The sequence below is a fragment of the Lepisosteus oculatus genome, chromosome 4 (assembly GCF_040954835.1).
Source record: "Lepisosteus oculatus isolate fLepOcu1 chromosome 4, fLepOcu1.hap2, whole genome shotgun sequence".
NCBI lineage: Eukaryota > Metazoa > Chordata > Actinopteri > Semionotiformes > Lepisosteidae > Lepisosteus > Lepisosteus oculatus.
Genome location: NC_090699.1, coordinates 15,052,877 through 15,077,140, shown reverse-complemented (window position 1 = coordinate 15,077,140; position 24,264 = coordinate 15,052,877). Strand labels below are relative to the sequence as shown.

Below are 24,264 nucleotides of genomic sequence, written 5' to 3'. Positions count from 1 at the left end.
TGTTGGTTACCCCTGTTTCATCCCATGAGGCTTATTAACCCTAAATCTACATGTTCCCATTACTGTGCTTGTGTGTGTTTAGCTCTTCTTGAGTTTGGTGTTAAAGTCTCTGTTGCCTGGTTACTGGCTGACTGAGGTCTGTAAGTAAAGAGTGTGTGTGTGCGCGCGCTACTGAAGAATGTTGCCTTGGTTATTCCTTTATTAACTCCACATTTGCTACAATATTGTGTTAGGAGCAGTGAAATATAAAGCGCAGGCATTTCTAGTACTTTTTGTGGAGTAAATACAATCATCTGAAGAAAAAATTGTGAACATCTGAAAGTTATGCTTCAACCATGATGAAGAATTTCAATGTTGCAATTCTTCCTTCTCTTATGTTACCAAAAATGTTTAAAACTTACCCTTCTCTTTAGAACTCTCATCTGTCAATACAAATAAAAAAAAACAGGTCAGAAAAAGATAAAGAAAAATAAAAACCATGATAAAATTCATCAGTGCTGAAAACAGTAATTGCACTGATGATCTGTTGTGTGATCCTCCTGGTTTCGTTAGTGCACACAGCAGACCTGCTGTACTGTATATACAGCATCCTTGCAAAGATTTATTGTAGATCAAGACCTGCAGTATTTTTTTAATTATATTTTTCATGCTGATGATGGAAGTTTGAGATCACTACTGCGGTCACTACTATCATCATTAGTGCCACTACTGTCACTACTACTACAGCTACTACTGTACAGCTCATTTCACCCCAAACACACTAAAAACTCTCTCCCTTTTTCACAGTTACTTAGGCTATGACAACTATGCAGCGACAACATCGACTTCGAGAACCAAGCCCTCGAAATGTACTCCTTTTTCATCAACAGAGGATACCCCAGCAGTGTGATTGACAGGGCCCTTGCCCGAGCCAAAAACACCCCCAGGACCATCAACCCGATCAGGAACTCCCGACGTAACAACTGCATTCCTTTGGTGCTTCCCTACCACCCTAACACACTAATACCAATTCTGCTGTCACTACTATTACTACTACTTTCATTCCCTCTAATACTACTGTCACTACTTCACTGCAGTCACTACTACTGTCACTACTACCACTACCACTGACACTACTTCTGTCACTACTATCACTACAGCTCTCACTACTACACTACTGTTGTCACTAGTGCAGTCAATGCTCTAGCAAAATATCAGAGGAGAAAAGGAAATCCCAAAACAAGTGTCAATGAGGCAACAGTCTCATAAGCGTGTGAATGAAAGTAACAAAATCCACTGATCACTGCAAAATTACAGAGTCTGCCCCCGAAATGTAAACCTCTCGTGAGCATCAGGAACAGGAAGTATAGTTTTTCAAACTAAAAACCATACAAGCAAAATAGACTAAGTGGCCTCACATTTCTTTGCACACTTTCTTATGTTCTCATGTATCTGGCATGAAGGTGTGAATGTATTTTACTTTCATTATCCCTTACAAGCTCATCCCATGAGGAGCAGATTCCTTCTCATTATCTGGGTCCTGCAGGTTCTACCAGTTGATTGGTAATGAGTCGTTCTTATTTAAGAGGAAATGAAATGCAGCAACGTTTGTGACCATTGAGGTTTTAGAGATGAACCCACTTATTGTTATTTTAACCTGCCTTGAGATAGCTCTTTCTCTTCCCTGAAACAAAGGGCTTTGTTAAGATCAAATCAGAAACAGAACAGGTATGAAGGCCCAGATTTATGTCAAAGTCATAGAGAAGATTTCCCAGATAACCTGTCAGCATGTCTTCGGATTATCAGAGGAAATAAGAGCAGCTGCAGAAACAACACGGGGAGAACATGTCAACTCCACACAGACAGCACTCCCAATCCGGAAGTGAACCCAGGGCCTCAGCGCTGCAAGTCAGCAATGCCAACAACGCTCTGACCATAACTGTGTACAGTACCCAACAATTCATGTCCACTACAGGAAACAGATTCAAACCAAAAACACTCGTTACTTAGCTAAGGCTCCAGAAAAATGTCATCAGAAGGCAAAGGAAAACAGAGGATAGAGATTTAATAGGTATTGTGTTACTGGTACAGGTTTTTTCAAAGTAGTCTAAAGCTGAGAGTCTCAGGAATGAAGGATCAGATCAGAAAATTGTTTTGTTCTCTCTGTTCTCTGTTCTTCATTATCCAAAACATTGTGAGAGGATGGCAGGTTCTGACAAGATGGCAGCTCTTCTGACATATTGAAAATGTTAAATAAATGTTAAATACTCACCTTCCTCATCCTCATCTTCATCATCATCCTCGTCCTCATCAGAAGAGTCATCTGTCAATGACAATGAAGGAAAATGTCAGTACGGGTGAAACACTGATGACTGCAGTAACAGTACGGAGCTCCACACTCTCACAACCAGACTCCAGCACACAGCTGCCACCCAGCAGGTTTCATAATCTTTCTGACCTACTGCAGTGCAGTCAGTATCATTGCACAGGTGTATTTATAAAATATTAATGAACACTTTTCATTTGTTTTTCTTTCATGCATAGATCACGGTACAATACAGTGCACATATACAGTATATCACGATATGTAGATAATGTGCATACAGAACTCCAGAACTATTATAAAGTCACAATGCGTTTCTGTTCTGAGTAGGGGCCTGATCTGAACTTGTTTTCTGAACTTGCCAGTGGCTGTCAGAATGGCAACCTCTGTGTCTGGATGAGCCAGGAAGCTGCTGAAGCACAATGACCTCGTGCAGGAGGGAGGAGAGTCACACAGGCTCATGAAGTGCATACATGGGAAGGTGTCAGTGGGTGAGATCAGGGTTTGACTCTCTCCTGACCTTTCATTTACAACTGTGTAGAGACACTTGTTTTATGAAGCATTTTGCTTGTTTTTAAAAACAGAATACATAGCTTTAGTAAAGATAAGGTCCCCTTATTTGTTATGACATCCTCCATTTCTATCAGTATACTCTAATAATGAACAGCTACTGTATATTTAACCTCTTTTACTGTGATGAGACATTCAATATAGATCTGAAAAGGAAACCTCTCTTTAAGAAAGAGAAGAACAACAACACAAGCTTTTAACTATTCTGTGAAGTAAAACACCAAAACATGAGTCTGATTTTAAAAGAATCACCTTTAGAACTTACCACATTCTATCTTGCTTTCCAGATCTGAAGCGACTTTGTTTTCGTGAATGCCACGCAGAATTGTAATTGTCTTTTTAACAGCGCCGTGTTCCTGATAGACAGCAATCAGACGTGTTGCCAGCTCTATGGCATCATAGTTGATTGCTTCTGCTCTAGGGAACTTGCCTCCTCCTCCCATGTCAATGAGCTTGTCCTTAAATCTCTTCAACCTGTCTGAATCCAGACTCTCCAGGCTGTGGATGATGTGGTCCTTGATGGTTGAGCTCATTTTCTATAAAGCTCTTCTCACAGTTTCTCTGTGAATATTTATAGCACAATTACACCAAATGCACTGTAAAAAAAGTTAAAGTTTAACCCAGTTGCTTTGTTGAATACCAATAAAAATGAAAACTGAGGTGATTTCTAGCAAACTATACGGTACAGTTACAGTACAATATATATGTAGTTATAGAATGTATGTCGTCTCTCTGTCAGAGTTCTTCTCTGTGGCTTTGACTTGCTGAAGTCACTCTTCAAACCTGCTGTTTCACAAGTGTGTCTTGGGGCGGGATCTTGGGTAGCTGCTATATCAGAATTTTTTTTCCTGTCCTGATGAACTAAATAAAACTTTTACTTGCCTAAATAAACCTCATACATTCCTAAATTCAGTGATTATTTTTCTTATTGTTCAATTTAAAGATCATGATCATCAGGATGTTTTTCCACCTGCATTAAACAAGTATTACATCATTTCCTACAATGAGAACCAAGAGTATTTTGTTCCAGTAAAAATATTTACAGTACAGTAAGAACGAAACAAGCGTTAACTGTTACAAAGTCCACAGCTCGTCTTGCCCCTTGGAATTCATTAGATAAGCAGTTATGCCTCCAAGACTTTGTCTTTTCATGACTTTGATCAGCAGTTATTCCTCCACTGGAAGGGGTAAGGCTTTGAGACTTGATTACATCAAGATATGCACTTGAAAACTCAAAAGCACTGCTGTTACTCTGCACACACTGCATTGCTGTTTTTCGAATGAGCTATAAAAATGAGGATCCCCACATACTGCCATCCCAATGGGCTTCCAGGACTCAGACACCAGTGAACAGTTCTCACAATTAATGTACCTCTGACATTAATCACTGCTGGGGTGATCTGGGGTGAACTGTGACTGTCTGGGCTCAGAGACCAGTGAACAGTTCTCACAATTAATGTACCTCTGACATTAATCACTGCTGGGGTGATCTGGGGTGAACTGTGGCTGTTTGGGCTCAGAGACCCGTGAACAGGCACGGGCTTCTCCAGGCTTTATGACGACAATGGGGAAGAATCCCACAAGACTGCTCCCACAAGGAGCAGAGCAGGAGTCCCACATGGACAGTGAGTGTGTATGAACTTATCAGTGACCACAGATACACACCGCTGACCTGTGACCTTACAGGAAACATTTGTTGATCAACCCATCTGATGACAAATCTTAACCTGTGGAGTCTATTTGCCTGCAGTTATATTGCTTGGAATATACCTTAATCCAGTGGAGACCTGTTTTGGAGTTTTGTGTGAATTTACTGACAGAATATTTAGTTGTAACAGTAAACAGTGTGAGTTTACTTTGGCTATTAGGAATCAATCAGCAGAACAACAGGGACTCTTCAGGAGGATTCACAACACACAGAATGCATCTATTTAAGTATAAAACAATTTGTACATAAAAGCATTTGAGGTAAATACACAAGAGTCGGATTTGATTCAGATGGCACATGAGAATTATTGAGCTATAATGAGTATAAAGGAATGTTTCATAAAACAAGGATAATACACATAGTACAAGATCAATTACACTAGCTCCTTATAAACACATCAATATTCAGGTTCTAATAAGTAAATAGTGTTACTTAAATTAATTAAATTGGTATCAACATGTGTTAATGTAACAATTGAATTCTCGAGGACAGTAATAGTCGATATTATATTATACTCAACCACAAACGTGGATTCGTAACTCCAGCGGAGACCGATAGGGGAAAAGCTGACTGTGTCTGTCACAGTGCTGTCCAATCTGTGCTCTGCTGCATTGATGCTTAAATAATTCTGTCTTTAAGTACTGGCTTAGTCTCAAACTTGGAGCTTCAGAAAAACGTTTAAGTACCAAAGTTTAGACAACAAGTGTGGCTGGCACATGGTTCTGTTGTCAGTCAGCCAAATTGGTTCAGCGGGAAAGTTAGAGGTGATGCACAACTTTTTAACTGGGGAAAATACAGTTGGTGATTGGTCAAGAAGCTACCAGGTGGAGTGTGTCTCCATTCCCGTCAGGTCTCTGGCTGGTTGATAATCTTCTTGGATGATTGTCCATGGCCTGTGACTTTTAAGATTATGTCCAGCCCAGGTATCTAGGCTATCTGCTGGACATTCAGGAGCTTGCAGTGGACATCCATCTTAGGGCTTATGGACAACTGGATCTGGACTGTCCTAGGAAAGTCTTCCCACATACAAAGACCTTTAGATCATCCTGCGACTGAGATCACAGAACGGTTCCTCTTTAGCTACATTCCTGTAACAAGCAACAGGCTATAGGTAAAGGCACACAAACCTTACTAGAAATCTTTAATAACACTTAATCTAAGTGAAATAATTGGACTTCCCCCTATACCTGCAATGTATAAATATTTTCCTCTGCATTTTAAAATAGTTTTTTTTTATAGGTGCTGTATTGTAATAATTTTATTAGAAGTCTCTGCTTTTGCTGTCAAGGCAATTTTGAAGACTTGATCTGGAAAATGGAAGTGGAAGAACTGTTGACAGACACTGAGGTTTTTCTCTGCAGTTCAGAGATAATTACAAAGGCAGAGGGACGTGCTTTAGGTCACACAAGGAGCACGGAGGTGAGGTGTCAGTTTGTAAAACCCTTCGTGTTTCCGTTTCATTTGTCATATCTTCAGTCCGCTTTCATCTTTGTTATAGCCTTTTCTTAACCACAAGCTTCTTAAATTGCGAATGAGTTTCCTGTCTCAAATCTAGAGTAGTTCTGCAGAAGCATCTACTCTGACGCTATTCAGTGTCTCATCTCAACTGTTATAAAACTATTTACAGTATTAAAGTATTTATTGGTAAATTGGTGGATTCTGTGTTCAATATAGTGCATCATTTTATAGTATTTCGTATACTGTATGATACTGTATGTGTTTGTTATTCAGGAATATTTCTTTCTTTACTTTGAATCTTTTTGTAACACCACAAAAAATTTCCTTTTAACCCGTGAGGCTGGTTTGGTTTGACTTTGACTGGACTGGACTGGATTTCAATCCAGAGAAAGTTTGTTCTTCCATTTGAAGATTCCAAGGTGGCAGAGTGGTGAGCAATGTTGTTTCACATTGCTGCGGCCCTGGGCCTAATTCCTGGGGTGCTGTCTTTGTGGAGTTTGCCTGTTCTCCGTGTTCATGTGGGTTTCCTCCTGGTGGTGTCCTGTCCAGTGTGTCTGTGTGTCTGTGTGTCTGCCTGCCCTGTGATGGGGTGGTTGTCCTGTCCAGGGTGTATCCTGTCTTGCTCCTGTTGCTTGTTGGGACTGGCTCCTGCCATGACCCTGAATTAGGAGAAGTGGTTAGAAGAGGTTTAGATGGATGAGCAAATCCCCAGTGTGGATTTATTTATCTGTGAGGAATCCAGTAAGCAGTTTACTGTTTGACTGAGAGTGTGGGTTTCCACGTTTTTAGCATAAAGCAAAAGAACAAAATGTGGTACCAATGCTGAACAAATTATATATTTATGAAAGAAGAATCCCATTTCATTAAGAAGCATGCTTTTTTAACACATAACAGATAAAAAAGTATTTATAAACAGCTACTGTCTTGTAGTGCAGGGGCATTTCCAGAATAAAGGGATAAGCAGCACGGTGGTGCAGTGAACAGCATGTCACACCCTCTGCAGCCAGAAGGTACTCCTACTCTTTCCTGTCCCTAGTTTCCTGTGCTTTGCTGTCCTTCCAGTGTCTCTCTCTCTGAGGCTATATATTTCCGGGTCTCTCATTCACCTTTGTTCAGCATTGAGTTTCAGATGTCCTGAGACCCGCCTAGCATCTCCCCATGTCCACTGCCTGAGGGCATTGGTTTCTATCCGACTCTTGAACTGCTGAGCCCGGGCTAACCCCCGTTCCTCCGCTACGCATATGGGTCTTTTTTCACTCTCCTGCCATTCCACGGTTTGTCCCTTCCAACATCCGTGACACAGCATTGCTACCTTTCATTGCTGGGGTCTGGGGTTCAGTTCCAGACCTGGGGAGCTGTCTGCATGTAGTTATTCCACAAATAGACCTGAGGTCACCAATCATAAGCTCACTTACATCTGCTGTACTGTGTTACTCTACTCTTTCAGGAATCATGAAAATGAAGTTCTGCAACACTTTGGCTACTCACCCAGGTCCACAGCAAGCCGGCCTACAGGCAAAATAAAGGAAAGCATGTGTTGGATGGATTTTAATATTAATTTAAACTGAGATTCTTGATTAATGATCATACAGTTTGAATATTAGACTGCTTGTTAGTCCCTACTTATATTGAAAATCTTGAAAAACATCTCACATTTGTTTAGCAGGCGTCGTTATCCATTGTGACCTACATTCTATACAAAGTTTCCATTAAGTGTAGATTCAAAGGAAACAGCAGATATGATGACATGCCAGTACAAGAAATAATAGTGTTATTGTCACAGCTTTCAGTGTTGTAGAAGCACACCTGCACATACAAAATGTGTACCAAAGAATCTAGTATGTATCTGTTTAAACTTACTGACTCATCAGGAGAAAAATAGCAATGTTAAAACACATAGACACACAGACAAACAACTTACACAGTAGTCTTGGAAGCTCATCTGTAGGTGAAACACAAAAGTGTTACGAGGGGAACTTTTCTGGTTCTTCTCTCTCCAACATCTCTCTTCTGGACTCAACATCCCTTAATAAACTAGTTACACACATGAAACCCACCACATCTATTTTAGATCCCATTCCCACCACTTTATTTCAGTCCTGTTTCTCTTCTCTCTGTCCCGTTGTCCTCAATATTATAAATGAATCCTTGAGCACTGACATTGTACTAACGGTCCTCAAAACTGCTGCCATTACCCCCATGCCAAAAAAGCCTAACATGGCTCTCGACAATCTAAACAATGTTCTCCCCATCTCCAACTTACCCTTTCTTCCAAAAATTCTGGAACGTGCTGTCACATTTCAGTTACGTAACCACCTCATGACAAACAACCTTTTCGAACCCCTCCAATCTGGCTTCCGTCAACTTCACAGCACAGAAACCGCCCTGGTCAAAGTCACTAACGATCTTCTAATAGCTTCTGATTCTGGTTCTCTTTCTATACTCATCCTTCTTGATCTCAGTGCTGCTTTTGACACTGTTGACCATAACATCTTACTTTCACGTCTTGAGACTGTGTTTGGAGTTTCTGACACTGCTCTCAAGTGGTTCAAGTCTTACCTCACTGATCCCTGTCACTTTGTCTGTCTTAATGGGTATATAGTAGGTCTGAAATTGGTCTTGTTAAGTCTGGTGTTCCTCAGGGCTCGATACTGGGCATTTACATGTGATAAAATTATTCTTAATTCTTCTATAAGTCTTTGATATCTTAAACACTTGTCTTGAAACTTTCCACTCCAGCAGTTGTGAAAGTATGTAGTTCCACTTTTGTCTGTATATGCTGACCTGTCATGTCTGTTGTAATCGCAAGGCATAACTGCAATATGTTCCTGGCAGTGTTACAAAAACAATGAGAAACTTGCTTAACTCTTCTTCATGTCCACAGCCGATGTCAAATCCCTTTTATGGACAAGTTTTACAGACTTTACTGTACAAAAAGACCACTCTTTGTAATACTTCTTTGAGTCTGGCCTGCAAGAGCTAGGCTCCCATATGCATATGTAATAAAGAAGACTTCTGCTACACTGACACCCAGTTTGCTGTCATTTGTTTGACACAACACATGTTTCCACTTGGTCAGCTTTTAAGATCACATGGCCTCACCTATCATTTCCATGCTGATAATACTGATGATACATCCTTACCAAACCTTACCCCGATGTAGCTTTCTCTATTTTATCTAATTGCATGTCTGACAAAAACTTGGATGATTCAAAATCTCCTTCATCTTAACTGCGACAAGACTGAAGTCATGCTTATCGGCACCTCCATCAACTTTGTAATGCCATTCCTGTAACCCTGTCTGTAGATGGTTCTGTACTTGAGCTTCAGTCTAAATGAAAAAACCTAGGGGTGATATTTGATTCTGGCTTAACATTCGACCCACATGTTCAGCATATTTTTTAAACATCTTTTTTTCACCTCAAAAATATCGCTAGATTACGCCCTATGTTATCACTTACTGTGGCTGAAAAGCTGATCAACACAATTATGTTCTCCCGAATTTACTACTGTAGAGCTCTACTCTCTGGGGTATCTAAATCTACATTGATAAAACTGCAGTGTGTCCAAAATTCAGCAGACGGAATCCTGAATGGGTCTAGTGCAAGTGTTCACATTACTCCTATCCTGGGATCCTTGCACTGGCTTCCTGTCAAATTCCGTGTGGACTTTAATATCCTCATTCTAACCTATAAGGCTCTGCATGGCCTGGCACCTCAGTACCTGTCTGAACTATTATCGCCCTACTCCCCACCTCACAACCTTCGCTCTTCTAATTCTGGTCTTCTAACTGTCCCCCAAGCCCGTCTTCATTCTATGGGTGACAGGGTCCTCTCCTGTTATGCCCCCAAACTCTGGAACTCTCTTCCCAAGGATATCAGAGAGTCACCTTCTCTAAACTCCTTCAAATCCAGATTTAAAACCTTCTTCTTTAGAAGAGGCTTTACTTAACTGGTTCCATTCTTTACCCCTCTGCTTTTCTTAGTACCACCATCCATGGTCTGCTCTGTATATTGTAATTGTGTTTTATCTTGTGTATTGTTTGTATTTATTGTTGTTGTCATTCTGTAAAGCGCTTCAAGAAGCCACCCTTTAAGTTGCTATATAAAATAAAGTTGATGATTATTATATCAGGAAAATAAAGTATATGCTCAGTAGAGGGTGTATAATATATTGTCTGTTAATCAAACAACAATTATGTTAATCAGCAATTATGGACAACCATTTTTTGCCAAGGTTGTGAATATTATAATGTCTCTGAAGTCACATCCAAACTTCCTGTAAAATTAAAAAACACAGAAATACAAGTGGGCACTGATTTGCATCCAGGATACTCTAATGTTACAAATCCTGCCCCGAAAAGTGCCCCTTCTCCCCTTTTGAGCCACTGCCCACAAAAAGGTCTCTGCACTTCTCTGCTCTACCACCATTACCCTTCTTCTTAAGGACAAGGAAGCCCTTTCTTGTTTATCTTTGATTTCCTACACCTGCCTCCGGTTCCAGCCCCAGTCCTACAAAAGCCAGACGCTCCTACCAGCCTGGGCTCAGCTTTGGAAGATGGACGCCTGGAAGCCCGTTTAGCAGTGAGTCCAGGAGGGCCTTGATGGCATCGACTTCACAACTGGCTCCTGACCATCTGGGTCCAGGGCTGGGAGCGCCTGGCCCCGTTACCCTCTTTATTCCCCCGACCCTTCGCCGGATCCCACTCCGGCTTTTTCCTAGTCTTTTTCCCTGTGTTTCTCTCACTCCCCTCCGGATTCTGCCGTCTGCATAAGGTCCTGAAAAAGCTTTTATGACACTACCACTACCATTGTCACTACTTTTTTTTATCAGCAGGTTAGTGGAGTCGCCATGGGCACCAGGATGGGACCCAGCTATGCCAATATTTTTGGGTAGAAGAATGCTTCTTCGCTTCGTACACATGCTTTGTCTCTGACCTCTACAGGCGATACATCGATGACTACATCGGTACCGCCACATGCTCTAATGAACAGCTAGAACAATTCCAGCATCACTTCATCAACTTCCACCCTTCCCACAAATATACAGTTAACATATCTTCCAATACTCTTCTGTTTCTAGACATAAACTTATTCACTAACCATCCAGGACTCTCTACTTCGGTCTATTACAAACCCACAGATTCACAAAGCTAAATCCTGTACAGCTCATTTCACCCTAAACATACTAAATAAACATACCCACCTGAACTACCCACCTGAAATTCTAAAAATTCTCTCCCTTTTTCACAGTTCCTCATGTTTTTCCAAAACCAAGCACTCAAAATGCACTTTTTTCATCAACAGAGGATACCCCACCCATGTTATCAACAAGGCCCTCACCTGAGCCAAAAACAGACCACAGATCATAAACTCAATCAGGAAGTGATGAGTTTACCACCTCACAACCACATTCCTTTGGTGCTTCCCTACCACCCTAACACACTTTCTATCCCCAGGACCATTAACAAGAACTTTCCATCTTACAGGATGATCCTTCCATTGGTACCCTTTTTTATGACCTCCCATCATCTCATATCACTGCCCACCTAATCTGTGTAACTTCCTTGTTCACAGCTCCTTTGACCACCCTCAACAACCATCCACAACAGGCTCTTTCCCCTGCAACAGAACTAACTGCATCACCTGAAAATATATATCTAACACCACGCTCAGAACAATTCTGGATTGCTCAGATGACATCTTGTACCTCCAGCAACCTTATTAACTGCATCTCTTGCAGACAATGCCCAACCATCTACATTGGGGAAATAAGAAGGAGACTCAGAGACTGCATCAATGACTGTCAGGAGTAAAGATCTCTACAAGCCCATAGTCTCATTTCACCTCTAACGGCCATGATCACTCTGATTTCTCAGTCTGTGTTCTCCTATGCTTTATACGCTACCGACTTCCCTCTCTTTCTCATACCCAAAGAAGGCTCCACAGCTGAAACGTTGTGTTTCTTTTCTTCCCTTTTCAGCATGGAATAAACTTTTACTTGTTCATATATACATCATGGTACGTAAATCGTATGCATACAGAACTCCAGAACTAGAATAAAGTCACAATGAGTGACTCACATTTCTTTTCTGAGTAGGGGCATGATCTGAACTTGTTTTCTGAACTTGCCAGTGGCTGACAGAAAGGCGATCTGTTCTGTAAGGATGAGCCAGGAAGCTGCTGCAAGCACAATGACTGGGTGGTGAGAGGGAGGCGAAAACAAAATGAGAAACATACACAGAAACTCGTAAGTGTGTGAGGTTATGGCTTGACCTCCTCCTGACCTTTCATTTAAAACTGTGTCTGAGATGAGAGATGAGAGAGATGTCTTCTGAAGCATTTTGCTTATTAACTAAAGAAAGATTAGTTTAGTAAAGATAAGGTCCCCTCACTTGTTATGACTTTCTCAATTTTTGTCAGTTTTTTGAAACAATAAACATCTAAACTTATTTTACTGTGATGGGACATACAATATAAATTTTAAAAGGTAACGCTCTATAAGTGGGTAAAAAAACTATTCCGTGTAGTAGAAAACCACAACATAACTCTGAATATTTAAAAAAATCACCTTTAGCACTTACTATGTTGCTGTTATGACATGGTTTATTCAGACTGACTGCTACATCTAAAGGCCGGAATGCAATCCAACTGCAGATGGTCCGCGATTTCCGGAAACTGTCGGAGATTATAGAGAAAAGAGGAAAAAATGTCAGAGCTGGATCCAGGCTGGGAAAAAGGCTGGTTATATAGGCAGGATAATAACCCATGGGAATGTTTCAGACAGAACAGGGTCAAGGCAAGTTCAGGTAACTGGAGTTTGGGGCTAGGAGTCTGGAAGAGGGTTTATTCTAGAATTAGTTTAAGAATAACTAATAATAATAAGAACTGAGAGACGCGGGGACAGACCAGAGTGTAGTGGTTAATGGTTAATGGCAGTTCGGGTGATTTATAGATGGTCAAGGAGGGGTGAATATGCACACAACCCAGCAATTGGAGCTACATGAGAAATGAGAAATGTGTTCGTTCAGAGAAGCACTGCAGTCTCTCCTGGCTACCAAGGGCTACCTGTCTGGGCATGACAGTCCCAACATGCTTTTCAGTTCTGAACTGATTGAGCTGTTTTCATGAATGATACACCAAATGTCAGGCTAACTTCACCATATTCCTGAAGGACAGCAATTAGACAATACCAGTTCTATCTTGTCACAGTTGGCTACTTCCACCCCAGGAAACTGGCCTCATCTTCCAAAGAGCTTGTTCTTAAGTCTCTTCAACCTGTCTGAATCCAAATGGTCAATGCTGTTGATGATGTGATCCTTGATGGTTGAGCTTTCCTTAAATACCAATGATTTCAAGTAAGCTAATACAGTACAGTTACAGTACAGTATTGTACAATATTGTATTGTATTGTATTGATTGTACAATTGTATTGTTCTGAATTGTATTGTATTGATTATTGTATTAGTGGTTATTATACTCAGCTCTTTCCCCTGTTTGAGCTCCTGTGCTCGAGAAGAAGACTAAGATGTGCCTAATCTGGAACAAAGTAGTTCTGGAAGAGCACTTACTGTATCCTGAACCTATTCAGTGACTCATCTCAACACTATCATACAATTATTTCTTAAAGTATTTGCAGTATTGGTAATTTCAATGTAACACAGCATTTTATAGTATTTTGTATATGACACTGTATGTGGGCGTTTTATTTATTTTTTTTATTTTTCTTCTTTGTATCTTTTTAAAATAGTTATTTCGAGTATTCCACAAAAGATTCTCTATATCCTGTATACAGTTGGTTTGGCAGTGACATGGACTTTGACTGGACTTGGAATGATCAACTGTAATCCAGAGAACTCCACTTGTGCTCGGTGGCTTTGGTGATGTTTATCTGTTGAAAGTATGTCCTGCCTTTAGATTATTCCTACTGTAGGTACAGGGTAGTGAGCATTGCTGTGACCCAGGGTTCAGTTCCTTGGGTGCTGTCTGTGTGGAGTTTACCTGTTCTCTGTACTCATATGGGTTTTTTCCAGGTACTCTGGTTTTCTCCCACATTACAAACACACACTGGTAGGTTAATTGGTTCCTGGGAACATTAGGCCTGATGTGAGTGTGTCTGTGTGTCTGCCCTGAGACAGACGGGTGTCTTGTCTTGCTCCTGTTGCTTATTGGACTGGCTCCTGCTACCTTATGTCCATGAATTAGGACTGCTTAGAAGATGTATGGATGGATTAGCAAATTCCCAAAATGGATTTATTTATTAGTGCAGAAGTCAATAAGCGGTTTACAGTTTGTCTGAGAGTGACAGCATCCAAGTTTGGTACCGTTGATGAACAAATTATTTAAGAAAGAAGAACCCAGTTTCATTGAGAAGCCTGTATTTTAACACATAACAGATAAAAAAATATTCATAAACAGCTCCAATCTCATAGCGAAGGGACATTTCCAGAATAAAGGGATAAGCATCATGGTGGTGCAGTGATGAGCATTGCTGTCTTTCATTGCTGGGGTCTGGGGTTCAGTTCCAGACCCGGGGAGCTGTCTGCATGTATTATTCCACAAATAGAGCTGAGGTCACCAATCATAAACTCACTTACATCTGCTGTACTGTGTGGACAATCTCTAAACAATCAGAGAAAGAACATTTATTTTGCTTGTTTGTACAGTATTGTCTTATGTCCAATGTTAGGTGAATAAAGGACATTATTACTTTTATTCAACATAAATATTTACTTAGTTTTCAGTATCTTTCTGTCATTATCTTACATTGTTGCTAGAAACAGGAATGAGCAGGAAGGTTAAAACATAAAAAAACAATAATTAAAAAAATGAATTTTAAATGAATGAATTTTCACTTTTTTATTACTAGATTTGAAAGCATAATGATTTTCATGAAAATCTCTGGCTGACAGCTATCACAGATTTAATAATTTCATCTTGCTGATCTAAATGTCATTTTTGTAACTCTCAGAGGCTGTTGGGATGCTTGAAATGCTTGATCCTACAGAGGATCAGAAATCAGTGGAAACAGAGTTCAAGTAAAAGTGATTTCTCTTTCATTTCTTACAGGATCAACAAACCCAATGCAAAATAATAGTACAACCTATCTGTGATAAATCAGTGAACCCAAAAGATACAGCAGTTATTATACATGCTGCCCCTCCAACAGATATTGTGTGTCACTCAGAGGGACTGACAGGAGTGATGATCAGTGGGGCTGAGTTTTTACCCCCATCATTTTTACAGGGGCTGAAGAAAGGGTAGATCTTCTCCCTGAAGTTGCAAGTGAACGTATAAATATGAGACTCCTCCTCCACATTGTAAAAGGAGACCTGCCCCCCCTCATAATCCACATACACCCCCACCTTCCGGGGCTTCATGGTCAGGGGTAGCTTGACAGAAGGGGTTGTGATTGCTTTGTAACTTCCATCCCTCAACCACACCATCCAGAACCCATCCTCAGGACTCAGTGTGATCTGCCCCTTCCTTTTGATAGACTCTCTGACAACTCCTAAATCCCACTCAGTCTTCTTTCCAACCTTCACCTCCCAGTAGTGTCGACCTGAGGTGATCCCATCCTTTCCCAGGACATTGACACAGGAAGTAAATCTCTCTGGATTGTCCGGGAGATCCTGTCGTATGTCACCATGTCTGACTTGTTTCCCATTCCTAGACACAATGAGACGGGGATGAGCTGTTCTAGGGTCCAGAGTCACGTCCACTATGGACAAGAAAGGAGACGAATGAGAAGATCTGTGGATGAACAGTGTTAAGTAATCCCTGGGCACTGAACCTGTACTTTGTGTATTTTAATGAGATTGACGAATGCTTGAGAAAGCAAACAGTCTCACCTGCATTCCTGCGTGCCCTCTCAAATTCTGTAAAGAGAAAGGAATGATAGTAAAAGAAAAAAAACTGTAACAAATTTTATATCAGTTTGCAGCTGGAAATAAAATAAGATTGTCTTCACTGCTGTCTGTGTTGAGATCAGGTGTGTGAACAGGTGTGTCTCACTGCTGTCTGTGTTGAGATCAGGTGTGCAGCAGGGTGATCTTGTGTGTCAGGGGTGTGTCCAGCTGGAGACAGTGCTGTGTGATGCTGCTCCTCCCACAGTGGAGTTTGAACTGCTCTCTGTCCCTGAGCCACAGCTCTGCCTCAGTGCTTCACAGTCAGAAGCTCTGGAACAGAGAAAGGGCTCAGACTCCTGTGAGGAGGGCTATGACCTCAGTATACAAGCAGGATCCTGACTTCAAGGTCTTGCTTCAGAGAGCTCCTTCTGAAAAAACAACAAGCTGGAGGAGTAGGTGCCTCCATAGAAAGAGCAGACCTGACTCCCAGGAAAAACATGCTACAGACAGACTTGAAAATGTGACATCAATAGACATACACAATGGGGACTGTACTGTATAAAAGCTTCAGTCTTAGTAAAACTGAGGTCCAGACTATACTGTATGTGGTCATTAAAAATCCCAGGGTGTTTTTCGAAAAGAGTAGAGGTGTTACCCTGATGTCCCCGCCAAATTTCCCCCTGGCCTTTACCAGTCATGGCTTCCTAATTATCCCCGTCTCTGAACTGGCTTCATCACTCTATGGCTGCTGTTGCATCATCCAGGTGGGGCTGCGCATTGGTGCTGGTGGAGGGGAGTCCCTGTTATCTGTGAAGAGCTTTGAGTGCAGTGTCCTAAAAAGCCTCTATATGTGTAAGGATTATTTATTTATTAATGAAAAAGAGCTGCCTAGCAAATATCAGGAAGAGTGATGCTCACTCTTTTATTTGGGGAGATGAGATCTAGAGGATCATTCAGACTCCTGGGACAGTAAACCTGCCCCACCAGGTGGGGATATTTCAGAAACTCCTACCACTTTTGACTTGAACAGAAACAACCATATTGATGCTGTTTGCATGTCAGTGAGAGTGCTTTATCAAATCGTTACAGCAGACAAAGAAGCAGAATCTGAGAAGCCTATTTACTAGGACAGCCACTGATGTCACAGCGGAGAAGAAAATCTCTGGAATTTAAGGGAAAAATAAAACGCAGACATTTTCTAATATGAAATCCAATAATTGCATTACATCCAAATCCATGCAGCATCTATAGAAATATGTATTAAGTATACAGGTATACACTTAGTGGAACACATCCAACTGAGGTATTGGAACTACGTAACAGGACATATTTTCCTTACCTCCAGGTCTGCATCTTTCTATAACAATAAGAAAAAGGGTATCAGAGAACTGGGAGATTGAGAGATTGAGATGGCAGTGAGCTCACTTTCATTAGCTCAAATCACGTGCAACCTGTAAACACTGATCTTATCTTGAACTGATGCTCAGCTCTGAGATGCAAAGGGTACAGGCACAAACCACTGCTGTCAGTACTGCCACCACTGCACTACTACTGTAGATCCTACTGTTGCTTCTGCTGTACTTCCGAGTCTAGTATAACAGTGGGTAATGACACTGACTAGCGATTTGGTATAGCCGAACGATATACAGTATTAAAATATATGCTCTGTTCTGTATCTCTTTGTGTTTGCATCTCTTTGAGATTGTGTACCTTGTATATTGATAACCCTCACAGTAAGGTCTGCCGCCTGTATCCATGCAGACTGATATATGTTTGGTGCACAATTTATGTTTAATAAATGTGTTTCGTGCATCAAATCCGTGTCTGTGCGTTGTTAGTTGTTCTGACGATTGATTTTCTAAAAGCCATAACGAACTACCGCATGATTACTGCTACAATTAATGATTCTCCCAGTAAAATCACAAAATCCCCTACAACTGTCACTAATAATGACTTTACTGTCACTTTTGCAGTTACTACTGCTGGCACTACTACCACTATATACTGTACTGCTACAGTCTCTACTACGTTTATTACTGCAGTCACTGCTGTCACTATTACTGTGAATACTGCTGTCACTACTGCATTACTATTGTCCCAACACCTGTTCCTGCTACTGTAACTACAGCTCTGCAACATTGCAATAATACTGTTGTCATGGCAGTAGTGATCTCTGTATTATTACTTGAAATTATGAAGAAGACCAACACAGACGGTTAACTAGTACTGAAGAATCTATATTCTTGATTGTCAGGTAGTGTATAATCTGGGAGATTCTTACTGTTTTTTTTTGTCTGCTTTGTTTTTTTCTTCAATGTAAATAACTGTGGTATATTAGTATAGTGGAAATAAAGCATTTTTTTATTTTTAGGTAATTATTATTATATAACATTAAAAATATTTCTTCTTCTTCTTCTTCTTCTTCTTCTTCTTCTTCTTATTATTATTATTATTATTATTCAGAATATATTTACTGAATAAAAGTAATTTATGTGTAGTTGATTAATTTTTCACTCAGCAGAGGAATCTCTGGTGTGGATCTGATCTTGTTCTGATTATTTACAGATGTTGACTCTGCTCATCATACCACTTACATGGTAATTTTAGATCATTTTAATTGTATGCATATAATCATCCCAAAACACCAACATCTGCTTATTTTAATAATTTTCTGACTTGTGAGCTGGTAATAAGGCTGACAAGGTGGAGCTGTGGCTAACATTGCTCCCTTCCAGCACTGACTGCACTCTGTCCAGTTAGTCTGCTCTTTCAGGAGTCATGTAAATGAAGTTCAGTAGAAATTTTAGGGTAGAACAGCACACATAGGCTACTCACCCAGCTCCACAGCAAGCCGGCCTGCAGGCAAAATAAAGGAAAGCATGGGTTGGATGGATTTTAATATTAATTAAAACTAAGATTCTTGTTTAATGTACATACAGTTTGAATGCTAGACTGCTTGGGTTATGTTATTGTCACAGCTTTCAGTGTTGTAGAAGCAGACCTGCACATATGAGTCCAAAAGACACTACTGTAGCATCTGTCTGTCTAAACATCAGTACTTTCATTGGTAGAAACATTACTGTTAAAACACAAAGACACACACAGACAGAGTACTTACGCAGTTGTTTTAAAAGCTCATCTGTGGGTAAAACACAAAAGTCAGACAGGTTTAACTCCTACTTCCGCAATACAGACCTATTCACTGCTTTCTCTACAGAGGAATAGGATGATTCAAATCAAATACTGTAGTTCTACTGAATTCACTTCATGCTTGTTTCAAAACTGTTTAAGGCATGGAAAGGTAATACATTGCATGACAATTCTGATTGGAAATGTTCAAGCATTACATAAAATATTATGTTAGGTGCACTGTAATATATAATGCACACTTCTCTAATCCTTTTTTTTGGAGGAGAGGGAGAGTAGAGTAGTATATTGCCATACTGTATGTAGACGTACATTGGAATTCTTAATCGCGCTGATCTCTCGGGACATGCACAGTACAACAGACAACACTAAACAATGTAGACAACAGGGATGACATATATTTTCTGGAAAATAAATATGTAGTAGTGAGACCAAAAAAATGGTACACTAGGTAAAACGTGCATAGTGCAGATGTGTATTAAGACATATCTTAAGGAACATCTTAAGGTGTATTAAGGTTTCCAATATTGAAAATATTCCTTCTCTTGTTACTAAAAATATTTAAAACTTACCCATCTCTTTAGAAGTCTCTTCTGTCAATGCAAATAAAAAAACATGTCAAAAAAAGGAAAATAAAAAGCTTGATAAAATATATCAGTGCTGAAATCAGTAATAGCACTGATGATTTTTTGTGTGATCCTCCTGGATTCTTTAGTGCACACAAAAGGCCGGCTGCACATACATCATCCTTGCAAACATTTATTGTAGATCAAGACCTGCAGTATCTTTGAATTTTTTTTATGATGAAAGTTTGACAGCACTACTGCAATCACTACTAATGTCATTACTACTACTACTGCACTACAACTGTACTGCAGTCACTACTGCAGCCGCTACTGCAGTAAGTATTGTTGTCACTACTGCTGTCAATACCACTGTCATTACTACCACTACTACTGTCACTACTTGTACCACTACTGTCACTATTTTAGTGCAGTCACTACCACTGAAACTACCACCAATTCTGCTGTCACTACTATTACTACCACTGTCATTCCCTCTAATACTACTGTCACTACTTTACTGCAGTCACTACTATCACTGCAGCTGTCACTACTACCACCACTGTTGTCACGAGTGCAGTCAATTCTCTAGCAAAATATCAGAGGGGAAAAGGAAATCTCAAAACAAGTGTTAATGAGGCAACAGTCTCACAAGTGTGTGAGTGAAAGCAACAAAATCCACTGTTCACTGCAAAATTACACAGTCTGCCCCCGAAATGTAAACCTCTCATGAGAATCAGGAACAGGAAGTACTGTATAGTTTTTCAAACTAAAAACCAAATGAGCAAAATGGACTAAGTGGCCTCACGCTTCTTTGCACACTTTCTTATGTTCTCATGTATCTGGCATGAAGGTGTGAATGTATTTTACTTTCATTATCCCTTACAAGCTCATCCCATGAGGAGCAGATTCCTTCTCATTATCTTGGTCCTGCAGGTTCTACCAGTTGATTGGTAATGAGTCGTTCTTATTTAAGAGGAAATGAAATGCAGCAACTTTTGTGACCATTGAGGTTTTAGAGATGAACCCACTTATTGGTTTTTTAACTTGCCTTGAGATAGCTCTTTCTCTTCCCTGAAACAAAGGGCTTTGTTAAGATCAAATCAGAAACAGAACAGGTATGAAGGCCCAGGTTTATGTCAAAGTCATAGAGAAGAGCTGTTGTACAAGATGCCAGTGAGACTGAAAACAGGGCTCGTGTGCATCTATTCACCCGTCCATCCATGTTCTAACCACTTTATGGGCTACAGGGAAGTCAGAGCCTATCCCAGAAAGCAACAGGCACAAGGATACACCCTGCACAGGATGCCAGTCCATTACAAGACACACAGACAGACTCACACCAGGGCCAGATTTCCCAGGAGCCAGTTAACCTGTCAGCATGTCTTTGGATTATCAGAGGAAATAAGAGCAGCTGCAGAAACAACACGGGGAGAACATGTCAACTCCACACAGACAGCACTCCCAATCCGGAAGTGAACCCAGGGCCTCAGCGCTGCAAGTCAGCAATGCCAACAACGCTCTGACCATAACTGTGTACAGTACCCAACAATTCATGTCCACTACAGGAAACAGATGCCTGCATATTCAGCCTTATAGGCATTAATAAATATAGCAGCAGTTTTACAATCTGCACAAACCAAAAACACTCAAGTTACTTAGCTAAGGCTCCAACAAAGTCATCTGCAGGCAAAGGAAAACAGAGGATAGAGATTTAATAGGTATTGTGTTACTGGTAAAGGTTTTTTCAAAGTAGTCTAAAGCTGAGAGTCTCAGGAATGAAGGATAAGATCAGAAAATTGTTTTGTTCTCTCTGTTCTCTGTTCTTCATTATCAAAAAAACATTGTGAGAGGATGGCAGGTTCAGACAAGATGGCAGCTCTTCTGAAATATTGAAAATGTTAAATAAATGATAAATACTCACCGTCCTCATCCTCATCTTCATCATCATCCTCGTCCTCATCAGAAGAGTCATCTGTCAATGACAATGAAGGAAAATGTCAGTACGGGTGAAACACTGATGACTGCAGTAACAGTACGGAGCTCCACACTCTCACAACCAGACTCCAGCACTCAGCTGCCACCCAGCAGATTTCATGATCTTTCTGACCTACTGCGGTACAGTCAGTATCATTGCAGAGGTGTATTTATAAAATATAAATGAACACTTTTCATTTGTTTTTCTTTCATGCATAGATCACGGTACAATACAGTGCACATATACAGTATATCACGATATGTAGATAATGTGCATACAGAACTCCAGAACTAGAATAAAGTCACAATGAGTGACTCAAGTTTCTGTTCTGAGTAGGGGCCTGATCTCAACTTGTTTTCTGAACTTGCCAGTGGCTGTCAGAATGGCAACCTGTGTGTCTGGATGAGCCAGGAAGCTGCTGAAGCACAATGACTTCGTGCAGGAGGGAGGAGAGTCACACAGGCTCATGAAGTGCATACATGGGAAGGTGTCAGTGGGTGAGATCAGGGTTTGACCCTTTCCTGACCTTTCATTTACAACTGTGTAGAGACACTTGTTTTATGAAGCATTTTGCTTGTTTTTAAAAACAGAATACATAGCTTTAGTAAAGATAAGGTCCCCTTATTTGTTATGACATCCTCCATTTCTATCAGTATACTCTAATAATGAGCAGCTACTGTATATTTAACCTCTTTTACTGTGATGAGACATTCAATATAGATCTGAAAAGGAAACCTCTCTTTAAGAAAGAGAAGAACAACAACACAAGCTTTTAACTATTCTGTGAAGTAAAACACCAAAAAAAGAGTCTGATTTTAAAAGAATCACCTTTAGAACTTACCACATTCTATCTTGCTTTCCAGATCTGAAGCGACTTTGTTTTCGTGAATGCCATGCAGAATTGTAATTGTCTTTTTAACAGCGCCGTGTTCCTGATAGACAGCAATCAGACGTGTTGCCAGCTCTATGGCATCATAGTTGATTGCTTCTGCTCTAGGGAACTTGCCTCCTCCTCCCATGTCAATGAGCTTGTCCTTAAATCTCTTCAACCTGTCTGAATCCAGACTCTTCAGGCTGTGGATGATGTGGTCCTTGATGGCTGAGCTCATTTTCTATAAAGCTCTTCTCACAGTTTCTCTGTGAATATTTATAGCACAATTACGCCAAATGCACTGCAAAAAAAGCTAAAGTTCAACCCAGTTACTCTGTTGAATACCAATAAAAATGAAAACTGAGGTGATTTCAAGCAAACTATACGGTACAGTTACAGTACAATATATAGGTTTATTCCATGCTGAAAAAAAAGAAGAAAGAGAACACAACGTTTTGGTCGTTGTGTTCTCTTTCTTTTTTTTCAGCATGGAATAAACCTATTACTTGTTCCTTTGCAGCCTACGCATGCTGACGCAGCTACCCACCTGAACTACAGTACAATATACTGTATATGTAGTTATAGTATGAATGTCGTCTGTCTTGTCGTCTCTCTGTCAGAGTTCTTCTCTGTGGCTTTGACTTGCTGACGTCACTCTTCAAACCTGCTGTTTCACAAGTGTGTCTTGGGGCGGGATCTTGGGTAGCTGCTATGTCAGAACTTTTTTCCTGTCCTGATGAACTTAATAAAACTTTTACTTGCCTAAATAAACCTCATACCTTCCTAAATTCAGTGATTATTTTTCTTATTGTTCAATTTAAAGATCATGATAATCAGGATTTTTTCCACTTGCATTAAACAAGTATTACATCATTTCCTACAATGAGAACCAAGAGTATTTTTTTCCAGTGAAAATATTTACAGTACAGTAAGAACGAAACAAGCGTTAACTGTTACAAAGTCCACAGCTCGTCTTGCCCCTTGGAATTCATTAGATAAGCAGTTATGCCTCCAATACTTTGTCTTTTCATGACTTTGATCAGCAGTTATTCCTCCACTGGAAGGAGTAAGGCTTTGAGACTTGATTACATCAAGATATGCACCTGAAAACTCAAAAGCACTGCTGTTACTCTGCACACACTGCATTGTCGTTTTTCGAATGAGCTATAAAAATGAGGATCCCCACACACTGCCATCCCAATGGGCTTCCAGGGCTCAGACACCAGTGAACAGTTCTCACAATTAATGTACCTCTGACATTAATCACTGCTGGGGTGATCTGGGGTGAACTGTGGCTGTTTGGGCTCAGAGACCAGTGAACAAGCACGGGCTTCTCCAGGCTTTATGACGACAATGGGGAAGAATCCCACAAGACTGCTCCCACAAGGAGCAGAGCAGGAGTCCCTCATGGACAGTGAGTGTGTATGAACTTATCAGTGACCACAGATACACACCGCTGACCTGTGACCTTACAGGAAACATTTGTTGATCAACCCATCTGATGACAAATTTTAACCTGTGGAGTCTATTTGCCTGCAGTTATATTGCTTGGAATATACCTTAATCCAGTGGAGACCTGTTTGGAGGTTTTGTGTGAATTTACTGACAGAATATTTAGTTGTAACAGTAAACAGTGTGAGTTTACTTTGGCTATTAGGAATCAATCAGCAGAACAACAGGGACTCTTCAGGAGGATTCACAACACACAGAATGCATCTATTTAAGTATAAAACAATTTGTACATAAAAGCATTTGAGGTAAATACACAAGAGTCGGATTTGATTCAGATGGCACATGAGAATTATTGAGCTATAATGAGT

At 40.4% G+C, this 24,264-nt stretch overlaps 1 protein-coding gene across 4 annotated transcripts in view; it reads right to left on the bottom strand.

Annotated features, from left to right (window-relative positions):
• Positions 1-23,072, bottom strand: part of LOC138238130 (zinc-binding protein A33-like) — a 29,558-nt gene extending 6,486 nt beyond the window's left edge. Inside the window, exons 1-9 of one of the 4 annotated variants that reach the window (XM_069188130.1) lie at positions 22,992-23,072; positions 22,415-22,710; positions 21,520-21,570; positions 19,605-19,625; positions 19,004-19,024; positions 18,721-18,741; positions 17,225-17,242; positions 15,889-15,915; positions 14,277-15,758 (exon numbers count right to left, since the gene is read on the bottom strand). In XM_069188130.1, coding sequence (XP_069044231.1) covers positions 15,217-15,758; positions 15,889-15,915; positions 17,225-17,242; positions 18,721-18,741; positions 19,004-19,024; positions 19,605-19,625; positions 21,520-21,570; positions 22,415-22,682 — 969 coding nt within the window. In that variant the 5' untranslated portion in view covers positions 22,683-22,710; positions 22,992-23,072 and the 3' untranslated portion in view covers positions 14,277-15,216. Of the gene's footprint in view, positions 1-401; positions 423-2,251; positions 2,303-3,137; positions 3,640-14,276; positions 15,759-15,888; positions 15,916-17,224; positions 17,243-18,720; positions 18,742-19,003; positions 19,025-19,604; positions 19,626-21,519; positions 21,571-22,414; positions 22,711-22,991 lie in introns of those variants that run through there. The other 3 variants (XM_069188132.1, XM_069188129.1, XM_069188131.1) reach the window with 3 other exon arrangements.
• Between the last annotated feature and the right edge of the window lie 1,192 nt (positions 23,073-24,264).